The sequence below is a fragment of the Rhinolophus sinicus genome, chromosome 16 (genome assembly GCF_057876585.1).
Source record: "Rhinolophus sinicus isolate RSI-liver-muscle chromosome 16, RSI-T2T, whole genome shotgun sequence".
NCBI classification, from domain to species: Eukaryota; Metazoa; Chordata; class Mammalia; order Chiroptera; family Rhinolophidae; genus Rhinolophus; species Rhinolophus sinicus.
The window spans coordinates 188745864-188773036 of record NC_142516.1 but is presented as its reverse complement, the minus strand read 5'-3'; the positions used below and the strand labels follow the sequence as shown (position 1 = coordinate 188773036).

Sequence of the window (27173 nt, the reverse complement as noted above, 5' to 3'; positions counted from 1 at the left end):
TCTAATGAGGAACAAATGAAATAACAACAAAAAGCTTTTATCCTGTAGCTTCCGACTGTACCAGTTACCCTAGCCAGCTCTGTCTCACTGGTTCTGTAGTTCATTCAACACGCAGACACCACAACCCAGGAAAACAGCTTCAGAGGCATGTTTGTCTAATGGTAACACATCGACCTCGTGTATATTTAGATTTCTCTGACTCTGATCCGCTGTGCCCCAGACCTCTCTTCTTTTGGTATAACATGCTTTATTCCAAATTCGGGAGAACATGGACACACATCACGCCCTTTGCTCTCCTTTGGCTAAATTCCTGGGGCTTGAAATGCTCTGCTTTTTTGCAGCTCTTCCTTTCTCCTTCAGGGTAGTGGTGCTGAGGGCCTCCTAGGCTCCCCAGACCGAGGGAGGTGGCAGCTCTCTGTTCCCTCTCAGCGCTTCTTGGAACAGAAAGACCGTTAGACTAACTGTCCTTATCAAGCCCCCACAGGATTCAGTAGGTCATACCAAAGACTAGTTTGCTGTGGACTCACGAACAGAGACACTTGCGAGATACGTTTCTTCCCTCTTGCTATTGAGCCTAATACCCAGAGGTGTCTTTGGAGGCCAAAGTGGAAATCTCCAGTGTGGAGCGTGTTCAGCCCAATACTGAATGCTGATTAGTGACATACAGAGGCTAGGCCACAAGTTGGGCTGCACCTTCACCCCTGGAATTTGCTGGAACAATCATAGTGAAGGTGCTGATGTATGTTCTGGAGTACTGGGTACTTAAGACAGGTGGCAGTTTTGTCACCAGGCTTATCACTGGATTAAATCACCGTGGTGGACACTCCCCCCAACACCCCTCCCACACACACACACCAGGAAGGCCCTTCATGTGTGAGCAGGTGTTAATATGGTCTGGGTGGAATGTGACAACGCTGAGAGCTGAGAAACGGGAGGCTAAGTGCTTGCCTCCTTTGAAGACTGTGCCTATTCTGCCCGTGTAAACAACGCATTCTCTAGGAAACTGTCAACACAGTAACATAGTTTATTTACCAAGACCTCTGTGTCTTAATATCTCTTCCCTTAAACACCACCATTGTCCACGAAAAAAATGAAATTACATATTTAAAAAATGGCAGGTTATATTCTTTACACAAGTACTTAGTTTGCTTGGTTGTGGTTCTTTAAAATACTAAATATTGGATGTGAGTACTCTAGTGTCAAGTTGCCTGTGTAAAAATAACAAAAGCAATTTAGAGACCTGTGAAAGGCCGGCTGCTCAAAGGGAAGACTGAGGCTGATCTTGGAGCCGAGTGATTAGGGGTCCCCAGGGGCGGGTCCTGCAGACGCTTTAATTAGGTCCTGGTTGAATCGCAAAGGTAACGGCTGGGGGAGTGTGATGCTAAAAGGATTAGGCCACTTCCAAGGCGGTTTTGAATAGGTTTCCTATCCTGAGCTGGTGCCTGCAAGACTAGGATAAGAAGGAAAGGTGATTCCAGGGGGGAAATAGCTAATTAAAATATAAACTTAAAGCAGACAGCACACCTGACTCACCATTCAGGTGTTAGGGGAGCGCTCAGTCCTTTATCTTCAGACCATGCATGAAGCAGTCATTTTAATCCCAGTATTTGTTGAAACTTTTATTTGAAACATTTTCCATGAATTTTTAGTTTTTGATGACATGGAAATGGTTGAGCTTTGTTTTCTCATTTTACACAGTAATGTTGCGCTGATGCCAAGGGGTGTCTGGTTCTACCTGTCTGTAGAAGGCCAGATGGGAGATACACTCTGGTCGTTTTTGAAACCGTACAGGGGACAGGGCAGGTCACACATTACTTTCCTGGGCCTGAATTGTATTTACTCGGACTCCATTTCACCCTGTGCAATTCAGGGTGTCACCCTCAGAAAAGGGCTCTTAGTCGTATGTACTGTTTGCCATCTCTCTTGACTATCATATAATTTGTTTTTACTTTGGGGAACTGCAAGGCGGAATTTCTTGGGATTATTTCACACACGAGACTATTCCCAACTGCTTTTTTTTTCTTCATAGCTTTGGCACCATCCCCATGTAGAAAGGATCAGATCGCCTACCGATCAGCATTTGACAGCACTGCCCACTCAGTGGCCATCAGGTGCCAAGGCTGCCGCTGGGCTCTGGTGGCCCAGCGCTGAGTTGTGCCCTGGACCCGATGCCCTCACACCCTGTACGGTCTTAAGGAAGGACTCGTGGGTGGTGGGAACTGCTTCTCTTACTGCCTGGGCAGCCAGCCACGTTTCTTGACCTCTCAGACTCACTTCCTTGTTACTTTTAATTAAAACTATGTTATCAGGTAGGTATAGGTGTATATAATATTGAAGTATATAGAGCACATTTAAAAATAATCTCACATACAGAGGCAAATATTCAGGATGGTTATTGCAGAATGATGGAAAGATACATCCTATTTTTTATACATTCCTTGTATCCTCTGTTTTCTACAGTAGCCATGTATTACTTTGGTCATCAGAAAAAACGAACCTTCGGAAATAGTTTGAGTTGATTCTCCTTTTGTAAAAAAGATTTGCGTGTAGTGACCACACTCTTTCTCCCTGCTCCCCTGCACCCCCACTCTCTCTCCACACTCCTATCTCCTTTACCTGCTTTTTTCTCACTCCTTTTACTCATTAATTGTTTTGTGTAGCACTTACCACCTCCTGTCACTCATGTTCTGACAAGAATGTGGCAGTAAAATGTAGCATGTCCCCTACGGGGGCCAGGCCCGCAGTCATTTTCTTCAGCTCACTGATTTGCCCCAAGCACCTGCCTGGACACACGCAGGCCTTCAATAAAGTGTTTATTGAAGAAATAAATGAACTTTAATGCCACTTGCCCTGAACCGGAAAACCCCCAAAGGGGTGGGAGGGGTAGGGTGGTTTTCACTCAAATTACGTTAAGGAACCAAGAAATAACACTGTATTCATATTCATTCACACCTCTCTCAACAATTCTCTGCAGTCTTTCCAGCCGCATGGAAAGCTCTGCTTCTTGACAGAGGAGGTGATATGCATGCTTCTCCATGTTTGTTTTTCTCTCCGGCAATCCATACAAGACTTCCAAACTGCAAAGCACATTGATGCTATCCTGGCTGTGTCTATACGTGATTAAAAAGCACATGGGATGATATCTGCCATGCCTGTGTTCTAGAGATATTTTGAAGACAAATGAGGTGAGGTGTGGAAAGTGCGTGAAAGTTGTTCCCTGCCACTCGATTGCTGCCTATTATTATGTTACGACTCTTTCTTTATTGACCACAGTGTGACTGGGTGATTGAGCAGCTCTCCTTATATCAGAAGAATTCTGGAATACTTTAGGAGAAAAATCTTACTGTCAGTCTCCTTCCAATCAAAGAAGGATGTAGAGAAGAGAGAATATATACAAGTATGTGACTCCCTTCCTTCATTTTTAATATAAATGATCAGATAGGTGTGTACAATAAGTCTATATAAGTAACTATGCACTTGCTATGAGAGAAAAAGCATAGATGCTGAGTTGCTGCTCTCATTAAGTCACGCAGATATTCTGCAGATTCTAAGCACCCGACTGGGAAGCAGACAACAGGTCCGTGGGTCACCGCACATGCCCTCTTCACCTCAGGCAATCCACAGAGCTGTTCCTGCCCTGGTGTCATTTCGTGGCCAGAACAGGAACAATGTTAACCACCTCCTTTCTGTCAAAACAGTCGTGTCATATTCTGCTCCTTTTTCTGCTCTCAATCCATCGTCACAGGTACTCTAGCTTCCCCGCCCTCCATCGGCTGCTCCCGCCTTCGACCCCACACACCCCTTCAGTTTATATTCTCCTTTACCTTAGTCTTCCACACCCTAAATAAAACCTTTTCCTGCCAACCTCTTTTCATGTCAACCTCTTTTCATGTCATTTGTCAATCATAAAAAGATTCTGAGCGTGGCATAACGTCACTGTATGTGTCTTAAGGAAATTCATTCATTTTGATATTAAATTGGTCACAATAAAGACCAAGTGTAAATCTCTAAGTGCTCGTCTTGAAGAAAGGGACCAAAGATTAGGTGGGAGGAGAATTTCCCTCCCATTTACTACTGTTTTAATGGTTTGACTTCTTAATCTTACATTGCCCATATATTAAGTTCATAATTCTTTTGTTTTGTTTTTTAAATTATCCACATGTTGGTAGGGTTGATTGGAACTGTTGTTTTGCAGAGTAACTAGAAAATTCCAGTTATTTAATGGATGAAAAGAGGCACTGTGGGCCAACCTGATCACGATTTATTATAAGACCATCATCCTTTTCATGTTCCGTATCAAGTAGCTGCTTACTGATAACTTCTGGATTACAGCCAGTTTGTAAACTGTAAAGAACCACATTGGTTAAAACCAAGCGATTTTCCCATTTCAGGATGGAGACACTACAGAATATCCAGTTTCTAAACAGGAAGGAAGAGCTCATGGAAGTTGTGTGCACAAGTCCACGTCCTAGTTCTAGACTCTGCAGGCAAATAATCCTGTCCCCATAGGATGATACCTACATAGTTAATCCAGTGTGTCACACAACCCCGTTACATAAGCAGAGGCTACTGGACCATGGAAAGCAAATACTGCATATGGACTCGCCATAGAATATAAACAGTTATTATATTTTATATATTGTACTCAGTCACATACTGTACTGTATATCTCGTATAATATACATAGTAAACATTCTATTATACTTGCATTTTCCAAACGTAAACATATTGTACTTCCCCCACCATAGTGAAACTTGAATCATCTCTTCATCCCTTACCATAATGATGTTACTATGTTGCTAAGTAATAATAGTCACAGTTGTTCCCCAACCTGGAGTGTAATCAGCTGATCGGAATGCATAAAGTGTTTTTGTCACACTGAACAATCATCTTTCATGACTCAGGATGTGACAGATGCTGTACAGGGATGGTTCGTTTGCTCCAGCACTTCGGGAGACCGTTAGCTATGGACATGATGGAATTTTTTTCTTTCCGTTAATGAACCAAGCTCTGGGGGTTTTGCGGCAACACACACACACACACACACACACACACACACACACACACACACTCTCACAGTTCCTGGCAGGGTGGGGGAGGGGCTGCTGAGCTGAGCTCATGGGAGTGTCTGTCTCATTTTCCATTGACAGTAGTTTTGCTTTGAGGAGCAAAATCACACTGTTCCCTACATATCAGCTGATGAGTAGTTCTCGTGCTTATTACAAGGATATATCTTTTAAAGTAAGAAAAGGATCTCAATTCAGGTTTAGTTTCTAGCTTGTACTTCTGTCATTAAAAAAAAATAATAAGTGATATGACAGAGGAAATGTTTACCTCAATTTAATAGGCATTAGCTGTATTTTTCAAAACATTCTGTTTTAAAAGCACAATAGACTTTGCAGTTGTTTATAAATTTGAGGTATTCATCAGTGTGAAATAGTTGTTTATTTCCTTTCCCTATTTCCTCTTATTGGGAAGGAAAAAAAAAAAATTCGGTGTCCTAGCGAGACATGATCCATTTTGTAAGTTATTTGTCAGTTCTTACAAAGTGTGTTTAATGTCCCTGGCGCAGAGGTTCAGAATAGCTGCAGGGTTAGCAAGGGAACGTGACCTAGAGTGCTTTTGTAGGTCATTGTGGCATATCGGGTGCACGAACTATCCTGGGTCCGTCTTCTCCTTGCTTCACCACTAAGCAGAGAGTTGGCCTGCCCTGTATTGTTCCATTCATATTCCTCTGAACTCATTCAGAAGTCTGACACTTCCTCTGCCTGGCAGATGAAAGGGGCAGTGTGGCATCTTTTGATGCTGTGCACCCAGCTGTTTTAGTCCAAGCTACGCGCAGCGCTAAGTGCTCAGAGGTGCAAACGCTATTCATGGGTCTTGAAATTAACCAGAAATTTGGTCTTATTTTCCTTCTTGACAACTTTTCTTAAAAGCTTAAAGGTTTTTGTTGTTGTTATTGTTTCTCCTTCTCTCTTATTTTCAGTGTTGGTCCGGGAGAGAAAGGAAATATGAAAACATAAAAAAATAAACAGCCCTAAAGAAAAGGAAATATGGAAAACAATGGAAAACACAGAACTGTGGTTTTTCTTTCTGTGATAATCTGTCAGTAGGTGTTAGACTGTGGTGTTAGCTCCTGTGACCGGTGGCTTATCTGTCGTCCCACTGTGCGTTGTTTTCTCCCTTAGGAGAGACGCAGTGTTTATTATCACAGGTGACAAAACACCAAAGAAAAAAACAAGCAGAGAGGGTCCATTGAATCACTTTAAGTGGGTTCCTATCTGCTCTTTTGCTTTCATTCCCAAACCAGAAGCCCATAAACTGAGAGCGGCCTGCCTTCCTCAGGTGTGCGTCACCCAGATAGTGCAGGAGAACAGGTGCTGAGCCGATGGAAAGATACACAGTAAGTCACTCTCGGTGATAATTTGCTAGATAGCTAAAGAAGGAATTTAGAAGTACCACTGTGCCACTGTTCAAATATTTACTAACTGAACCTGGAAAGGAAAAAAAATTGGGTCACATCATGTCGAATTCCTTGTCCTTTTTCTTCTTTAAACAGAGTCTCAAAGATCCGGGAGGAGGGGGTTGTGTCTAAGAAAGAAATATGGGCTTTGCTTCTGGAGTTTCAGGTAGATGTAATATGGGCATCGTTAAGCAAATGCCATTTAGCAGTCTTACATTTGGCAAGACCTTCTTTTATGTTTCTTGACTGTTTATTTTAAGAGACGACTTGCCAGCTGGGCAGATTAGAGTGTTTACTAGAATGGAGTGTGTTTCATCCTCCCTGCCCCCGCTGTCAGCCCGAACCTTCACCGTGCCACAGTGGGTGTCGGGAGCTTCCACACACGAGAGCACCCGCACTGAAAAAGAAGTGGGAAGCCACAGTGAGCTGAGATTTGGGAGACAGTCTGGTCTCCCAAATATCTGAACTGGTGTCACTGCACACTTTTTAAATTTAACATTATTATTTTCGCACCTGCAAGTTTTAGAAGATTTAAAAAGAGCAGACCACAGGGACCTTCTCAGGAAAAGAGAAAAACTTACACTGGAAAATCGACCCCGAAGGGATGTGCTTATGGAGATATTACTAATGAGTTTTGTATTACACGGCGGGTCTTTTGGATGAGTTTCTGTTGTTTTCTGTCCTTTGATTTGAAGCGACCCCTCTTGCTGCAGGGAGAGCCATGCTGGGAGCATTCATTCATTAAGGCTCAGGGCTCTACTAATAACTTAGTCGTTTCCTCTCTGAAGGCAGGAGACTTAATGAGAAACACAGATTAGGAGCTGAGATCTATTCTGAGATTAAGATAAGGTATCCTAACAGAAAGTTCATGGTGAAATGAAAGACGGGACATAATTACACTTTTCTGGGGGAAAGTCTGGAATGAGGTGGACCAGCTTGTTAAAGTTCCTACGTGGCTTTAAATAGTCCCCCCCTTTACCATGTAAGCTTCACGATGTAATGTCACTGTAATACTTAATGATTAATCTATTTCCACAATTTGTTTAAACCACCTTTAGAATCTATGTATATAAAGCAAAATCCCAGGGTGATTGTAGGTTTTGTATAAATAGCTCCCAGCTTTACATGTGAGCGCGATCCCTTGTGAAAGAAAGACTGAGCTTTCAGTCTCCTGTTTTGGCCAATTCTCTGAAACAGTGGAGTCATCATAGCCCCGAGAACGTGACTGTCTTGTCACGGCACAAGTACTCCCATCCCACGTGGGTCACCTTCAAAGCCAGGGCTGCAGCTGAAGGGGCTGCAGTGCTGAGTCGCCCCCAGACACTTAGAACACTTACCCCGTTTACAAATGATACACCCTTGGGGTAAAGCCCTGAGATCCTGAGAAACATAAGGTCTGCTTTATTTAATTTCCTCTCGTTTACTAAGAGTCACAATCTATTTTAGTAAATAAATTCAGGAAATTGGTAAAGCACTTTACTCCATCCGTTATGTATCAGCAATTAACATGATTGTCACGTTTTTCCTGGCCCCCGCTGCTGTTCACAGCTTCCCTCACATGCCTGCCACCAGTTTATAACATCCCTGGCAGTGGGTGTTGCTGCGTTTAAATTAGTGAAACAAACAGAGCAGCCGAGAAGCTTTCGTCTCCTTCTTGCATAAAGATTCCTAACTTGAGGGATTTTTCTCTATTGATTCTGGCATTCTTTTCAAATAACCCTTTCTACTTTTCCACCGCGACTGCTTTACACCCTGGCATCGAATAAGAGGAATAATAGTTGAGCAGCCGTCTCTCTCCTGCTTCAGCCCCCCACCCCAACACGCACACACTCACGCGCACACACACACACACACACACACACTACATTTTGGTTGTGGAAACAGAGCCAGTCTTGGCAGCGTGGGCTGCACACCAAGTGAGACTGGCGTTTTCTTACCTTCATCAGCCACTGCGTGTTGTTTTCCATGATATTCTCCAGCACTTGCAGCCTCTGTACAGAGTCGTCATAGTCCAGCGGTGCGTCCCTCTGCACAGCGTTGGACACATAGGCGCTGGAGGAAGAGCGGCAGTTGTCCGTCTCTGGCAGGAGGAAAGTGTAGCTGCAGGACCCGTGCTGGACCTGGTACTGTCTTTTCCCTACGCTGTCCATGCTTTTCCGAAAGTTGCTATAGGCTGCGGCCAAGACAAGATCACAGCTCAGAGTAAAGAAAACAATCTGCCACATTCTTTCTTTCTTTCGGTAATAAACCACCAGGCTAGCGAATTCCAAGGCACATGGGAACCCGGTCCTCAGCTGCCCACTCAGCCCTGCCACCAGGGCTTAAGGTCCATCTGTGGGAGTCTCCGCTCCCCGCCTTTCCTAGCAGCAAGCAGTGGTGTTCAATGCTGTCTTCTCTGCAGACTGTCAGTTGCAGCAGGAAGAGTTGCCCTGCTCACTGGGGAGGGCCGTATTCCCTCTACAGATCTGTGTTAATGTCTCTTTGTTTCTGGCCCCCAGATTCTGCGGTGTCAGGATCCAAATCAATCACTCTCCTTCCCTTATATGATAAGTTGATAAGAGCCGCCAGACATGTGCAGCGAGCTGCTCCGCCCTCCTGGCTTGTCCCTTATCTTCCTGTAGGGGGTCAGCAGCCAGGCAACAGGAAAAACCCCAGCCCGATGCGTGCCTTGCAACCAGGGCTGTGTGCTGTAGAAACCCTCTGGGAACCCCCGATGGGTTACAGGACCCCTGGGCATTGCAGAGGCACCACCCTAATTGAGTATTTCCTAGAGAGAGCAGCGGGTCTCTTGTGTCTGAAACGGATTCACAGCGCTAAGCTGGTAAAATATCTGAGGTAATAACTTTAAAGTACAATGAAAGTTCCTGTTTTTTCCTTTAGGAATAAAAATACTACAACTATGTCAGGACTTCGGTTTATTTTTGTTATTGAAAACACAGAGGAAGCAGTCTCGCTTTTGTAAACGCTCTGCCTTTCCATAGGGAAGAGTTTCGTTGGTATTGCTTGGTTTTTTAACTGTGAGCTAAGAATACAGAGTTTCCATTTTAAAACAGTTTGATAGGAAGAGATGTTGCTTTATTAAATCATGTTGGGAAGATCAGTTTCTGAGCTCCGACATATAATCTTTTAAACAAAATATCCACTTCAGTATTCAAAATAAACCTAAAATAGACTCGACTGATGAATGGTCCGTTAAATCACAATAGATAGAGAAATCGGAACTTAAATTAGAGGGTGTTGAGAGAGGAACACATGAGCTTGTCCTTTGTTACATCAGGGTTTGCTCAGATCCCATCATTTTGTAACACGTTTTCCAGGGGCAGTTAAATCTGTCCCAGTCGGGGTTGAACCCAGGTGGATGGATCACCTCCCCTTTTTAATTAATTAAGCGTTGATGTCCTCACCTGAGACTCAGGGTCTGCCTTAGCGACCAAGATTTTTCTGGTCCAATTCTATGGCTGTGAAAGTCCTCCAGACTGCTTCCTTAATAACTACACTTTAAAGCTTCAGAGATGACCAGTCTGCTAGCTCACACAGGGATCCCGTCTGCGTCTCAGGATTTGTGCTTTCCACTTAGCGGTGACCGATGTGGCACGTGGCCTGATCGGCCACTCTCCCCGTGAAAGCCAGTGTCAGTCTGTGTCTTGCAAGAACAGCTTCCAGGTATGGATGAAAGAGGGGCCACACAGTACACCTGACAAGCTCAGGGGAGGCCAGCATGATGGGCCTTAGAAACTCAGAGACCGAAAGTAACCGCATAGAGTGGTGTGACCATACACATTCCTAACCCACAGCGGGTCGTGGTGGGACTAGGCCTGCAGCTTCCCTGACAAAGGTCAGGCTTTACCTGAAGTGAGTCTGTCTATTGACCTTCTGTAGCTAAGATAAGAATAACATACCTTTGAAATGTCAGAGTAATTCTCTTTTCCAGTCCCCTCAGGGCACACCCACCACACCAGAGCACAGACAGCAGAACCCCTCATGGCTATCTTGTTCCCCGAATACCATCTCTGTGCTGTGATAATTATTAACTATCCTGTACCCACCAATGTAAAAGTACGTGTCTCTCCATGTTACTTTTTACCCAATCCCAGATATTTCCTGCTTTGCTTTCTCCCACCCCCTTCATCTACCACCAGTGGATTTCATGTAACCCTCCTTACGTCTCCTTTGGTTCTAATGCACAAAATAAGCTGCAAAACCGCCATTCTCCAGAGCATTTTCTCAATCCGTTGAGATTTTACTTCCTGGCAGTTGTCGGTTTGGCTCAAATCAACTCATAAAAATTCTCACAATATTTCTTACCGCAGAGTACAGAATTATGATTTTAAGTCTTGGGTGGATATGGAATTCAGTGAATTCTGTCCTCCTGGAACATGTTGTCAAGAGACTTAATTAGACCTTCAGGAAGATCCCTCCTAGTTGCAGGCTGCCTCCCAGCTAACCTGTTGGGCGGGGTTCAGACCCTGAGGTCCCCGAACTTCGGCGGGCAACACGTCCTTACTGTTCAGCAAAGCTCGCCTTTCCTGTAACCAGGACTAGGTCATAGCAAGAGTGGCCAGTATCTGTGGTTTTCTCATCAATAGCATCGTTGGTGTTTTTATGACGATATGTCAAGCTGTCACAGCACTCAGCAGCATTGTCACCTGACTTGTCCCTAGACAGGTCTTGCTAGTCAATGTCTGAATAAAGCAGCACGTGTCACTTCCTGAGAGAGTGGTGCCTTCCCCAGACTACGGAGGGGTCCAGTCGCACAAGAAGCCCGGACTCGCGCTCCGGAGGTCACGCAGCAGGAGACGTTGTGTGATCCTCCCGTGGCGTGGAACAGTGCATGGTTTCCAAAGGGAAGGAGATGCGCCCTTCCCTTCCTAACCACAGAGGGAAGCGCAGACTGGTTAGAACCGTGGTTCAATGAGCCGAGGCAAATGCTAAGCCTCGGTTTCCCTACTTGTGAGATGATATTCTCTGTAGCACCTTTAGGACTAAAATCATACAAGACAGTAAATGCAATTTAGGATTATTAGTTTCCTTTTCTTATTGGCACTTTCTGTCGAATGGAAATCGGCTCTTCCACCATCAAATATGATAACCATGTTATCCTCTGAATGTGCAAATTTTTCGTTCTAAGTTTATGTCCCATTTGAAAAAGCATGTTATAGGTTATTAGTATTGCATATGTGGTTTTCAAAATCATTGAACTGCCTCCCAGGCAAATAGGGAGCTGCACAGATAAGCTGTAGGGCAAGCACTTCTTGCCCACAGTGTTGTATCAGATACTTTGGGGTCCTGGGGAGGGATCAGTATGGTGAGGCTTCAGACTTAAACAACCGGAGGGCGAGGGGCCCCTAAACCAATGGGATGTGACCCGCGGAGGAGCTGTGAGTGCGCCGAGTCCACGTTGCCTTCAGGGCGCCGGTGCTACAGACGCGGGTGCTGTGCTTGTTGGTCTCCTCGAGGTCCCCTCATGTGCGCCCAGCAGCGCCTTGTAGGTTCCTAAATGGAAATTATTACCGGGGAGAGGGGGAGCCCAAGTTACACCAGGGGCCGGCACACTTTTCTGTAAAGGGTCTGAAAGTAAATGGCGTAGACTCGGGGGCCACGCGGCCTCTGTCACAACTGCTCACCTCTGCGTCACAGCATAAAAGCCACCACGGACGATCCACAAACGGAGGAGGGTGACTGTGCTCCAACAAAGCTTATTAGCGGACGCTGAAATTTGAATTCTTATCATTTTCACATGTCATGAAATAGTTTCAGTTTTAGTTTTCAACCATTTAAGAATATAAAAGCCATTCTTAGCTCACTGGCCGTTCAAAGTGGCCCACAGGCTGTAGTCTGCTGACCCGAGTTAGAACCTAGGGGAGCCCCTCAGGGGAGGGGACGTGCTTGTGAGGCCACTGAGTGCATAGCCAGTGTAAAGGGCGAGGCCTGGGACAGGCCCGGGAAAGGGCCTTAGGAAGGGGCAAGAGCATTTGCCCAAGGAGAAAGCACCACTTGGAAGCTGGGTCTAGAACGCAAAGCAAGGAGGCCGCACCTGGAAAAGCCACCCGAGTGGAAAAGGCGCATCACGCCTGTGCAGAGCTGCCCACTGATTGGTCCCCGAGGAAATGCGGGAGGACCAGGAAGCCCATGCCGCCAAAGTGGGGGACCTAGGAGGAGGCAGGCCTGGGTGTGGGCCGCAGGCTGGACTGTGCCCTCCTTACAGACCCGCCTTCTGCAGGGCAGTAAGCGCCTGCTGCTGGCACCGCGGGAGGACCCCTGGCACCGCGGGAGGGCCCGTGGCACCGCGGGAGGGTCACTGGCACCGCGGGACGGCCCCTGGCACCGCGGGAGGGTCCCTGGCACCGCGGGAGGGCCCCTGGCACCGCGGGAGGGCCCCTGGCACCGCGGGAGGGTCCCTGGCACCGCGGGACGGCCCCTGGCACCGGGGACGTTGGCTTCCATCCCCGCCCCCGCTGAAGGCTAAGCACAGCTGACCCCTCCGCTCTCTGAGGGAGGCCTGACTGCCCGTTCTCAGAACTAGTCCTTTTCAAAGTGAATCTTGAGTTTTCTTCAGTGACTTGCTGACAGGATAGCTAAAGGAGACGAAGCTCCAAAATGAGAAATGTTATTGCAGCCTTCCCCAAAGCTGCCTTCCTGCCCTGCCAATTTTTCTTTTTTCTAACAGTTCTGCCGAGCAGCTGTGCACGGTGCTATTTATTTTCTTAATGCTGTGTGTTTTCCCCCGTACTGTATGTCATCAGCTGAAATTTCGGAGGCCCCCATTTATTCTCTGTAGAGCTGTGGCAAGTCCTTTCACACTCTGCCATAAGGAGGTAAATCCTCTTTGATGGCACCAAAAAGACCACGCCTACCTATTCCCTGAGAGAAAAAGATCAACGTCGCAAAGAACTTTGACAAAAGCCTGCCCACCTCGGGTTGCCCTGCTGAACAGAAGCCCTAATGCGGAGGAAAAGCCAGGCGCTCCCCCGGCTGTTGTCCCCCCGGAACGTAGGTCCACGTCCATGTACATCACTGCTCTCTGGGTTGTGGAATCCGACACACCTTCCTGAGGCCTGGGTCACCCAGAGCAGCGAGCCGGGCTCTCTGACACAGGCCCCTGTCTGACTGGCATCTCGGGAAGCCAAGAGAGCACCCATGTGATCAGCACAAAGCGGGCATCCCCCAAGCCACGGGCAGCCCAGTGGAATTTTCCCGTCGGCTGACATGACCGCTGCTGATGCCCAGGGAGACAGCTGAGTATTCAGTATCTAACTCAGTAGTTACGTTGTTGGGAAAATTAAGGGATGGCAGTGGGATCTCCTGGCTGGGGAGAAGGGTATTGCTTTCAGAACTGTTACACTCCTCCTAAGTGTGCTCTGAAAAACCCACCCCTGATTGCAAAGTCCATGGGAAGTGCGCAGACGTCCTCAGAGGCACACTGACCTCCTGGGCCTTTTCCATCATATACGGGCAGGTCCTCCAGACTCGGCCTCGTGCCTGCTCTGCTCACTGCCACCAGCGGTCTGTCCCGGCGCTTGCCTCGGGGCAGGCTCATTCGGCCAGTGTGGCCTTGACTGGTGGGAAGTGCTTTGTTGGTGGAGGAGGAACCATCAGTCCTGAAATGCCCTAAGCAGTGAAGCTGGGGACACTCTGTGTCGATGTTCGGCCATTTGCCGACAGCCAGGCACACTCAGGTCAGGCGCCTGGCGTGAAGGGCCATAAGGGGCTCCCTAGACATCTTGTGCGCCTCCCTCCACACCCTGGCCTTTTCAAAATTAGCTAAATAAAATCAGCCTACATATTTATGTTCAGAGTACAGGGAAAACCATTACCGTGTTTTCCCGAAAATAAGACCTAACCAGACAATCAGCTCTAATGCGTCTTTTAGAGCAAAAATTAATGTAAGACCCAGTCTTATTTTACTATAAGACCAGGTATAATATAATATAATATAATATAATATAATATAATATAATATAATATAATATAATATAATATAATATCGGGCCTTATATTAATTTTTGCTCCAAAAGATGCATTAGAGCTGATTGTCTGGTTAGGTCTTACTTTTGGGGAAACATGGTAGAAAGTTCACTGGACATAAAACTGTTAGAGAAAAATTATTTTTGCTACTTTTTACCCCCAAAATCGTATGCAATAATGAATGAGAGCTAAAGAAGAAGCTATGACTGGCAAAAAAAAAAAAACACACAACATTATTTCAGCTTCCACACAGCAGACTCCCTGTACAGTGGTTCCTTTGTCACATTCGTGGACGATGTCTGTTCCTGCTCCCTTTCGATGTGTGTTGAACTGAGCCCGAAGAACCACAAGTTCAGTCTCGAGCCGTTTTGCAAAAACTTGGGTATTCCCTCTCTCGGCAGCTGCTCGTGAGCTAATAATTAAATTCTAAATCTGGCAGGCTGTCAGAGGTCATTCCCAGCCATGGGATTTGAAAAAAGTACCAAAGAAAAAGCCCCTAAAAGTTACCGTACAGACAGAAGAAAAAGAAAGAGAAAAGTAGAAGTATAAACACACACACACACACACACACCCCTGTAGGTAAATCTTGCCCGCAGTGGGTGTGGAATCGAGGCTCCGTGAGGAAATGCCATGAATTCAATCAGCCAAGTGCGTCTCTGCGCCTTTCTTTTGTGTTCGTTGTAATGAATTTAAACCAACAGTTTTTACTGCGATTTTAACATGGCAACACTCAGCCTTCTTTGGAGAGGGTGGAGACCGCCGTTTCATGCCGGCTGTCACCTCTGTGCATCACAAACACACATACATCCCCAACAACAGAACCCACTTTACTGACCCAAAACTTCTTGTGGCCCTGGTCATCTTGAACTGGAGCCACCTGGTCACCTGCCTGCCTCAGTGCCCTGACCTGCGGTGTCTGTGAGCGGGAGAAATCCTCGTGGAGGCGCACGCCTCAGTGCAGGCTTAACCTCAGGTTGTACTCACTAGTTTGGGAGCGAGTCTCTGGAAATCCAGCCAATGTCTGCGCACCAGTAGAACTTCATGTATACATTCTAGCTCCATCTTCCATGTTCTGGCTTTACCCATTGTCATCTCCCTTCGCCTCTCATTTCACCCAATGCAGATCGCTAAAAGAATATGGTGTACTTTTTAGAACATAAACAGTTTTTGAAGTGAAGTATGATGCCTAGTCGAGCACAGTTTCCTTTCCTAGTTGCAATTAAATATATGTAGCATTTGGCATAAGATATATTTACAGAACAAATTAAGTGTCGTCCACTTAAGAGCAGGGCATCAGCTCCATAGGGTTCACCTTTGTAGAAGGTGAGAAATGTGTACTTTTTTAGAATGAGTATCTGCCTGCCAACGGAGGAGAAAAAGCCCTTTGCCACATGTGTTTTCAGTCAGTTTCCTTTCCTGGGAAACAGCCATTTCCCTTGCATTTCTAGTTGTGTTTTCCTTCGTGGAGTAGATAGGGTAAGTGCAGGCATTAGAGGACAGAGGCCCAGATAGCACTGGCCTTATCTGTGACAATTATCTTTCTTCTTGCAGCTGTGTAACTTCTGTTTGAAGCATAGGAACTATTTGGTAGAGGGGTCGTATTGATGGAAGAATCAGAGTTAATACTGTGAGAAAATGTTTACTGTCCGTGTGACTTTTCAGGTGGTTGTCATTCTTATTTAGGGTCGTTCAATTAAAAAGATACCAAATGCTTACTCATTCTAACTTAGGTAAGTGTTTACTGTGAGATTATGTCTAAAAGACATGTAGAAGGGGATAGATATTTTTTAAAGAAACTGAAGAGATTCCTGAATCTTTTACAGTTTGTACTGCCAAGAACCAGCATAACATCTGCTAAAAAACATTTGTTTTTTAAAGCCGCATTGTATATAATATGTAACCTTAAAGACTTTCAAAAGAAAAGGCTATTTATTTACTAGACACTTGAGAAATATCCAACTAACTATTTATTTTTAAGATTTCATCATGAATTCCCTGAATTTTTAGGAATATTTTGGTTTATATAATTCTGTTACAAACAGTTCTCTCAAATGCTGTTTGATTTTTAAATATTATCATTCTCTTGTATTTTTATGGAATATTTTATCTTCCCATCAAAAAAAATGCCCAAAGGGTCAAGATACAAGTCATAACTTTAAAAAGGCAGTAGATGAAATTCTGAAACAATAGATAAGTGCATGAGCCTGAAAATATTTTTGCCGGTAATTCTGTGTCCTGTTTTCTCCCCATAGAAAAAAATGCTCAACATTTTCTTTCAGAGGATTGATGGCAATGATGATTATTTTACCTATGGCCAATAATATAAAGGCGATAAAACCTTTCCTTTGACTAACAATATTTCATTAGAGATTTTGAGGTGGATTTATGAGTTACAATTTTACATTAAATGTTCCTAAATTCATTTTATTATGATTGTAGAGAATTCAAATTCTGTCGCTGGTGGAAAATGGGTCTAATCTCTTTGTCATAACCATTCTACTAAAGAACTGTCTAAATTACTCTCAGAATGAATTTCCTTTTGAAAGTGGCTTAATGCTATCTCGATTACTCTTTGTTTAATCTAAATTTATAACATTTTTCTTAATTATTGAGAAACATTTTAAAACAAGAGAGATACAAATGTCATGTGTGCCATTTACATTAAGATATATCATCTCTCTTGATTATAGGTTAACATAAATAAAACCAGTTATGTCAAAGAAGCAAAAAAATGAAACAAGCACACGGCCCCCTTTTGATATTCCCATCAGTCTGACTTGATACAAAAAAAATCTTCCTATGGGAAATTAGTCTTGATTATGGACTTACATGTATAAAAAGTCGTTTTGAAGAATTGCATATAGTTTTTGAGGAAGGGCATTAGAAGTACAATAAATAGTTATGCATGAAAGGCAGTGATGTTTGCATTCAAGTGCGTAAAAATGCCCCAGGCCGTTCTTGTTCCTTCATGAGTTTAAGTGTGGCCACCTACTAAAGAGTTAAATCTTTCCCAGTAATCTAATATGTCTACTCTCCTCTTTTCTCCTTAAAACCTATCTCATGCAATTTCTTTGGTACTCCATTAATAATAAACTGTACTTCCCCAAAATGTCTTGTTTCAAAGAAAGGGTCTAAATTCAAAGAAAGATTGACACAGAAGATAAAAACGAAAGGAAGTGAATTTTACAAAGCCGGTAAAGAGAAGACGTTTATAGCAGTAATAGGTATCTGGATTTTGGCATCTGTTTCCCTCAAAAAAAAAAAAAAATTCAACAATGGTTTCCAAAAAGCCCTAAAACTATTCTAGTAGGATATTTACAGGAAAAAAAAATATTGTTTAATTTCCCCCAAAATCCTGGTGCACATTTCAGTGACCTTTCCTATGTATCACTCAAAAATTTTTGCTTGACTACAATAAAAATTAAAAGAAAAAAACTGGTAGGGATGGTACTGGGAGAGGAGAATGCAAATATCAAATCCACTTGTAATACTCACCTGCTCCCTCTGCTGGCCTCATAACAGGTAGCAGGCAAAACGAAACACGTTTTTATTTGTCATTGATAGAAATGAGATGCAATTTGGGACGTAAATCAATAGCAACTAATATACAACCTGGAATGCTCTCATTATAGTTTTAATACAAAAGAGCACCACACCATATGCAGGAGTTAAACACCCACTCGTGCGTGCTTGTGTGCGTGCACACGCAGTAAAAATATTTGTAAGCACTCTTAGCACACACAGAGCCAGAAGCAATTTCTATATCCTCTGGTGATCAGATTACTACCCAAATGAGTTAAGCAACAGTAGAAAAAGTGGAGGTCTGTGCTATCTGTCTCCGTAAGGGCTGAGTTTGGAGGCCTGATCCTGCTACTAGCAAGTTGACCAGGGTCTAATGAGGCAGACCCCGGTCACCATGCAGGTACAGTGCTGTGACATCCTCCCTGCTGATCCTGGGTCATCCCGAGCCAGAGTGCCGCTCAGGGAAGTCTGAGGGAACAGCCAGCAGTACTTTCAATGATTTCCTAGATCCAAATGTTTCCTTATTTAAAAAGAACCTTCTGGTCCCTCCCCGCAAGTAAAATAAGAGTGCAAAAGTGAAGGAAGTTACATTCCAGGCAGAGAAAAAGCTGTGTGTGCGCTAAATACGAGACCATGGAACTGAAGGGAAGTTAAGTCAGTCAGCCAAGCACGGGGAGGGCGGTACCGCAGGGACCCCAGCCGGATCTGGCGCCCCAGGAGTGGACGGCGACCAGGCGGGAACTCAGAGCTCAGCGAGTGTTTTCTGCACCGGGAGTGGGCTAATCTGATTTGAGAGGCCCTTGGACTGCTGTGTGGAGAAGGGATTGGAAGAAAGTAAGATTGGAGGGAGACCTGAGGAGAAACTAGATGAAATCCAAGTCATACGGCGGCCTGAGCTAGAATATCAGCATCCGCTAGAGTTTATTTAAGAGGGACCCAGCCATAGGACTTCTAGATTGACTGGATACAACAATTTCAGTAATAGGATTTGTTTGGTATTGGGGCTGACTCTTCCACCTAAAGCAACTGAAAGTGCTGGGTAAAATAATGTAAAAATTGTTTTAAAAGCATCGCCGAAATGACAAAATAATAAGAAACTCCCAGGCCCAAATTTAAGTGGAAGCCGGAACCAAGAGCACCAGGTGGCATAAGAAACAGCTTTGCCCTCAAGGCGTTTGGCAAACTCAGTGCCCCCTAAGGCTCCCTTTTCCAGGCCCGAGTGGGCAGGCAGACGAGACAGGGTCTGAGGCCTGTGCAGGATGAAGAAGCCATGCCTACGTTAAATAACAGAAAGGGGGACCCATCCCTGAGGTTTGTAACCGCAGCTCACCCGTTTACTTTCGTAGTGCAGACCGGCTGGTGGGAAACACCGCAAGCCGTGGGGAGTTCATCTAACGTGGTCCCAGGCCGGTGCTGTTAACACACCCCACTCCCCCAGTTTCATAACTAATGTGAATCCTCTCTGAAGGAACGCACCTTCGTCTCAGGTTTGGAAAATTCTTACAGAGAATTTCCCAAGGAAAATGAGCAACTCGCAGACAAGAATAAATGAGCATACAAGATAGCATGGTACCATTAGCAAGAGTCAGCAGAAAGAAAAATAGCAAAAACAGACTGGCAGAAACTTCACGCATTGGTGCTCTCAGTGTCCCTGTGTCTTTAAATGCCCCTCTTCCTATAAGGGCACCACCCTACATGGATTAGTGGCCCACCCTACTCCAGTATGACCTCATCTTAACTACAGTCTTCTGCCACTTAATGACGGGGGTATGTGCTGAGAAATGCATTGTAGGCAGTTACGTCATTGTGTGAACATTCAGGGTGCATTTACACACAGCCGGATGGTGCAGCCCACTGCACACCGAGACTTGACTGCCCAACCCCTCGCTCCTGTGCTACAAGCCTGTACAGCATGTTACTGCACTGAATGCTGTAGGCAACTGTAACTCAATAGTAAATGTTTGTGTATCTAAACATATCTAAAACATAGGAAAGGCACAGTAAAAATGCAGTGTAATAGATTTAAACAACAGCTGCTCAGGGCACCTACCATGAGTGGAGCCAGCAGGATCGGACGCTGCTCTGGGGGAGTCAGTGAGTGATGGGTGAGTGGATGCGATGGTCTAGGACGTGACTGGGCACGACTGCAGACGTCACACACACTGCACACTCAGGCTGCACTAAATGTATCAAGCAACACCAGATTAAATCTAACATGAGAAATGATACAGTTGAGACACGGTAACCACGAGATGTGTGAGGCTGCTGCCGGTGTAACACAGTTACAGCAAACTTTGTTTTATAAGTAGGAAGAATACACTCTGATAATGAAAAGTATAGTGTAGGGAATACGTAAGCCAATAATACCGTCCTTTATATCCTGTCAAGTATTATGCTCTGTACATAACAGTACGTGCTACTGTTACACGACAGGCAGCACAGTAGGTTTGTTTACACCAGCATCACCGCACACACGTGGGCAATGCATTGCTATGAAGTTGCGGTGGTTATGACATCATTAGGTGATAGGAGATTGTCACCTTTGTTATAACCTTATGGGACCACATGGTATACGTGGCACCTCCCTGACCAAAAAGTCACTATGTGGTGCATGACCGTAGTTTCCTCTGCAATCCCATTTCCAAATAATGTCACGTACCAGAGATTAGCACTTACATCTCTTTGGGTGGGGGGCACAATGCAACCCATAGCACTTACCATGCTTAAAGATATAAAATAAAATTTTGATAACACCTAAAGGGGACAGAAAACTAAAGAAGAAAATACCTTGTAGGTGTGAAAAGAAAACTTACAGAAATAAAAAGTGCAATAATTGACATGTATAATTCAAAAATTGTGTTTAACAAAAGATCAGACATAGCTGAGGATCTGAAGAGAGACTCACTGAGCTGAAAGACGAGTCAATAGTAAATCCTCTGAGAATACAGCATGGGGAGACGAGGAGAGGAGAGTAGGAAAGAAGGAGAGACCTGAAGGATGGAGTGAGACAGTCTCACTGGAATTCCAGAAGGAGGAGAGGGAGAACTGGGCAGAAGGTATTTGAAGAGACAGTGGCTGAAGATTTTCCCAAAATGATGAAAGACACCAAGCTACAGATTCAAAAAGCCCAATGACTGATCAAGAGGATAATAATAACACAGGATAAAGGAGTAAGAGGGAAGAGCCAAGAATGAATGATCCCCCAGTTCCTGGCCTGACAGCTGGCTGGATGGTGATACACGAATGCTCAAGAGGAAAGCAAAGCTAGACAGGGAGGTGATGGATGCACCTCTGTGCTAATTCAGTTTTAACTGGTTGTGAAACATCCAGGTGGAATTTTCCTATTGAATATGTGAATCTGAAGTTCAGGAGTGAGCTGGATGGGAAGCAAGAAGACCTGTTTTCACGATCAGTGTCAGTGCCAGCTTTGTTAAATAATCTTAACTAATATTAAATAGTACATGAAAATAATGAAAGAGAACAGCTATGTGACTTGCAATCATCTTAACAATCTGGGTTGTTCTAGATGACGTTAAATAGCAGATCTTTGACCCTTGACCAGAATTTTGCTGGCATTGCTGTGAGGTGCCAGTTCTGTGGATTCTGACATACTATCCTATTGGCTAGATTTCTCTCTAAAAGAGATAGATATTAATGGTAAATAAAGAAGACCCAATCTGGTCAGTAAAAAGGTACTTCACAGTGGCTGTGAGATGTTGCAAGTGTTTGAAAATAAGATCTGCAAGATAAAATTAGTGACATGGTAACTTTTTATGAATTTGTCATTTCTTTGAGGACCTTTATTATGGCATAATTGTGTTCCTAAAAATTCACACACTGAAGTCCTAACTCCCAGTACCCTAGATTCTGACCTTATGTGGAAATAAGGTCATTGGAAGTATAATTAGTTAAAATGAGGTCGTACTGGAATGGGCTTGGCCCTAATCTAATATGACTGGTATCCTTGCTATTTAACCTAAGGGGGGACAATCCAGGCAGCTCTGGTATTTCAGTGATGGTGAAACCCTTGCACAGCTTCATTTGGCAACAGCAAAACCATTTCTTAGAAATCCTAAGGCTCTTTAATTGCCGCTGTCCTTGTGTAAGACTGCCCTCTGTCATGAAGACCCAGCTCAAACGTCACTTCCTCTTGGAAGCCACCTTGCATCTCTGCAGGAAGAACAGAGGCTGCCCAGACCTCCATGACAGTATTGCCATGAGGGTCGTTGTATTGGCTCATTATCGCCGCCAACTAGGACCTCATTAAAACCTGAGGTCGTGCCTCCTTAGATTGCTGCTACTGTCTGTTTTAACATGACATCTGTGCATCCATCTCGGCGGAGCCCACTCAGACATTGACAATAGCTGTTAACGATGACGTCAGCTATCTTGTTTTCCTGTCCTGGTGGAGGTGGCCGAGAAGCTGGGAAGGTTTTGCAAGTCCTTGGCTAATTAAGTCTTTTCTAAGTAGTTGGGTGCCCTTTCCTCAGACCGTCTGGAGTGCTGTGCCACTGCTGTTTTATTTGGGGGTTCTGTTCTTTAAACTGGGGCACTGCTGGAGCTTTCTCATTGGGCCTCTATCTTCTTATCACCTCATTTGCTCCAGAGCCTGTAACATTTAAATGAAACTACTAAATGTATTGGTATATGGCTCCAAATTGAATTAAACTATTGAATGCGCAGCACCTGACACAGAATGGGTTATCCCGAGCTAAACACACTTACAGATTCTGAATGTACAAAGCATGTCTGAGTGTCTAATAAGCATACTAGAACGTACGTTTAAAAGAAAATGTTTTTCCCTCGAGACAGTTTTGAGATTATATACACTTACCCTGCTGAGCCTATTCAAAACATTTTTTAGAACTTCTTTTAGACAAGTGCTATAAGCCAAAGGGCTTCCTGCATTTGAATATCTCCCATGATGATACATTTTCACTCTTTACGGACAGAATAATTTTTAATATGCCCCCTAACTGCACTGTTGTATTAGGCTTAGTGGGTGACTAAACACAACACTATAATATTACAATCCCATAGACTGTCAGTGTTGTTTCCTTTTATTCAATTCGAAAAATGTGAAAGACATTGTGCTAGTCGTAAAAGAAATGCAAATTAAGGAGTTCTCAATAATCTTATAGTCAAGAAAGAACTTAACTCTTTCACTGCGTTGATTTCACTTTTTTTTTCAAAAATGTGTCAAAAATCCACAAAAAATAAAAAGTTGATATTTTGACTATTTTATGCATTTAATAACATTTGAGCTGCTTTGTACCTAAATGACATTATTTTTATTTTAAACCTTTGTTATGTGGTAATAAGTTAACCATTATATTGAATTTTAGCAAAAAATACCCAAAACATACTAAGTGACATCAATTAGATTTAAGTATAGATAAATTAGACTCTAACGGCATTGATGACATAAAAAATTATTACAAAATATTATACAATATGCCATACAAAATGTCTTTGTAGATCTTTGCTGTTGATAGTGCAAGCCACAGCAAAACATATCCGAACATCGCAGCAAAAGTGTTAAGATGGTTGTCGTTAATTTCCCCACAGAACCTAAATGATCCAGAACCCAATTAATTCAGTATCTGTCTTCCACCTGCCTCCAAAGTAGCTCTAAAAACAGTCAAGCCAGTCCAAGTTTGGGTGTCATGGAGAACACAGTGTCCTTTGCGTGTGCACTGTCCCCTGAGACAGCAAAGCATTTCCTGTGTTTCTGACTTGGAATTGGGGGTTTTCCTGCATGTTGGGAGAGCCTCACTCACCCCCTGGGTAGATCACAGTGGGCTCTCCTTTCACCAACAGCTAAAAACACCACCTTGGCATTGTTTCCCAGACACTTGACTGTCCTGATGAATTCTTGGACCACGATCTTTCAGAAGAATAAGTCTGAGCCACTATAAAGGCTCACAGGAGAGGGAACTGGGGGGAAACAGTTTCCCAAACTGGTATTTCTAGGAAAACACTCAGCCAGAACCTGCAGCTGTTCGCTGTCCAATTTCAATCCTAAACAACATTTTAGTTGGCAAAAGAAAAGTGAGAAAATAATAAGGCTCAGAGCCTAAAACTTTGGGAAACCCCTTTCCATAATGTGCTTATTTAGGGCTTAAAAAACATGTCTGTTTTCCCAACATGAGAGCTAATATCGAACTTTTCTAGGCCCCCTTTTTGGGAGATGTTTTAAATGTCTTCATGATGAAACATACTTCTTGATCATTGTCTAAACATAACCTAAATCTCGCTTTGGAACTGGATTTTTCCCTCTTCTTTTTCAGAATAGATTGTTTCATTACTACCACAATGCCAGTAGTTTAGAGAAAATAGAATGAATCAAATGGAATTAGTCAGCAGTCAAAACTCAGCATGCAGGGGGTATGCATTGGATGTCCGTAACCCAGGGATATTATCTGACCGTTTCCAAAGCTCCTTCTTCCCCATCACAACACTGTGTTCCAACAAAATGCGGCTCTCCCCGTCTCTCTGGCATTTGTTCCTACTGGTCTCTCTTCTTGGAGTCTTGCTGCCCGTATGAGGGTCTCTGCTTCCAAAGCCTTCCCCTCCCGAAGGCTCTGCTTTTTTCCATGAAGAAATCTTCTCCGAGGGCCACAATCTCACTCTCTCCAAAGGTCTGCACTTCCTCTCTTGGCACATACTAGGCATAGGGTGTCTGTCAAATTGCAGCTGAGCTACAGGCCTGTGGGCATGTCTTGTAGTCAAACGGAAACCTCTTGGGTGACACACCCGCCTTGCCTGGCACTGTGCCTCTCTGGGTGTTAATTAGGTGCCCAGCATTTTTGTTAAGCATGACTCATGGAGAAAGGATGGAGACAAATAATAACTGACCGAGTATCCTACAGAAGATTCCTGAGATGTCGTAAATGTTCTGTGGAAAAGGCCCACAGGCTAACTTGATCCCAAAGGTGATTGCATTTCTTATCAGTGTCTTGGAGTCCTTTTTTCTCTAGGTTGTTACTGGGCTGATTTGCTTTTAACATCGTCTTTGTTGGTACTTTGTGTATACCTTCTGTTGCCCTACATTTTGAGTTTTTACTACTTTCAAGTGGCTGGACTTTGTTTTGGTGTCTCTCGTAAGGTTCATTACATAAACTTGATGATACTTTGAAATGCTCACTAGTCCAATGGATGCCTTGTTATTCAGCAAGCACTGTCTCTGATCAACTTCAGACCCTTCTGGCATTCCCACCACGGTCACTTCTCGGAGACTCTTGCCAATTCCAAGACCTGTCTGTATTTGAAACCCTCAGATTTGTAAGCTGTAATGAAAAAAAATGGCAAATTGAATTCTGAATCAATACATGCTTTAAAAATAATACTACCGAATTGGAAACTCAGGGGGTAACTTTCAAGTTCATCTGAGATGTGAATTTCTCCTCTTCCTAAATGTTTGTATTTGTATCACAATCTAGGGGTTAGTGGACCATAAAAAGTTAGAAGTTAGTGCAAACAAAAGTCACAATACTTCAACTGATTTAAAAGGAGACATAGCAGATGGCAATTACTGTTAAAAGAACTTTTTCCGGACTAATTCTTTTTTGTTATAATCTCTGCTTATCCCAATTTTTTTGCCCGCGTGTACTGATACACTACAAATCTACAATCAACTTATTACCAGAAGACAGTTCATTCCAACTGTCTCAAATGGTCTCTTTGAGACCATTATAACTGGGGGAGGAAATTTTTTGAAAAGATGTCTTATAAAGCATTTCTCAGTGTTGGCTACAGCTTCACTGCTCTTTTCTAAACTTTGATAAGACTGAGAGCAGTTTGTAGTGACTTTCTAAAGTGACTTTACGATAAAGTGGTCCTGTCCTGCTTGCATTTTCCAAATATAGTCATATTCTGACAAGATGTAGCTATTTGGGGAAGACCCTACAGCAAACACAGTTCTTCTGCTAAACAGGTTGGGTCAGACTGTGTCTCCCAGTGGCACCATTACCCCGTACAGGCAGACCTCAGAGATGCGGCAGGTTTGGTTCCAGACCACCACAGTAAAGCAAATACCACAATAAAGTGAGTATACGAATTTTTTGGTTTCCAGTGAATAGAAAAGTTATGTTTACACTGTACTGTAGTCTGTTAGGTGTGCAATAGCATTATGTTATAAAAAAAAAAGTGCAAAAAATAAACTAAAAAATAAAAAAAAACAGTGCACATTTCTTAATTAAAAATACTTTATAGCTAAAAAAATACTAGCCATCACCTGAGCGCTCTGTGAGTCAACACTTTTTGCTGATGGAGGGTCTCACCTCACTATTGATGGCTGTTGACTGGTCAGACTGCACATTGAGGTGGCTGTGGCAGTTTCTTAAAATAAGGTAACTGAAGTTTCCCGCATCAATTGACTCTTCACAAATGATTTCTCTACAGCTTGTGGTGTGTTTGATTGCATTTTACCCACAGCAGAACTTCTTTCAAAACTGGAGTCAAACCATAACTATGTGTGGTGTCAGAAAGGTAGTAGATTTATTGGGGGTGATCACTTCATAAATTATATAAATGTCTAATTACTGTGTTGTACACCTGAAACTAATATAATATTTATGTCAACGGTAATTGAAAAATTTAAAAAAAGAGAGAGAAAGATTCTTTGTCGGATGAAAAAGAAATGGAGTCAATCCTCTCAAACCCTGCTGCTGTTTTATCCACTAAGTTTATGGACTATTCTAAATCCTTTATTGTCACTTTAGCAGTCTTCACAGCATCTTTACCAGGAGTAGATTCCATCTCAAGAAACTGCTGTCTTTGCTAAGCCCCAAGAAGCACCTTCTCATCTGCTCACGTTTAGTCAAGAGATGGCAGCAATTCAGTCATATCTTTAGGTTCCATGTCCAATTCGAGCTCTCTTGCTGTTTCCACAGCGTCCGCAGTGACTTCCTCCACTGAAGTCTTGACCCCCTCAAAGTCACCCATGAGGGTTGGAATTAACTTCTTCCAAACTCCTGTAATGTTGGTATTTTAACTTGTTCCCATGAATCACAAATATTCTTAGTAGCATCTAGAATGGTGAGTCCTTTCCCGGAGGTGTGCAATTCACTTTGCCCAGATCCATCAGAGGAATCTCCACCTATGGCAGCTATAGTCTTATGAAATGTATTTCTTAAATAATGAGACTTGAAAGTCAGAATTACTCCTTGATCCATGGGCTGCAGATGGGTGTTGCGTTAGCAGCATGAAAATCACATTAATC

General features: G+C 43.7%; 2 protein-coding genes across 10 annotated transcripts in view; one reads left to right on the top strand and one right to left on the bottom strand.

Annotated features, from left to right (window-relative positions):
• Positions 1-9148, bottom strand: part of ANGPT2 (angiopoietin 2) — a 55452-nt gene extending 46304 nt beyond the window's left edge. The window contains exon 1 of one of the 2 annotated variants that reach the window (XM_019717766.3): positions 8401-9148. In XM_019717766.3, coding sequence (XP_019573325.3) covers positions 8401-8688 — 288 coding nt within the window. In that variant the 5' untranslated portion in view covers positions 8689-9148. The remainder of the gene's footprint in view (positions 1-8400) is intronic. The other variant, XM_019717765.3, reaches the window with a different exon arrangement.
• MCPH1 (microcephalin 1) overlaps positions 1-27173 on the top strand; it is a 256430-nt gene that overhangs the window by 133197 nt on the left and 96060 nt on the right. The gene's annotated exons all lie outside the window — the stretch shown is intronic.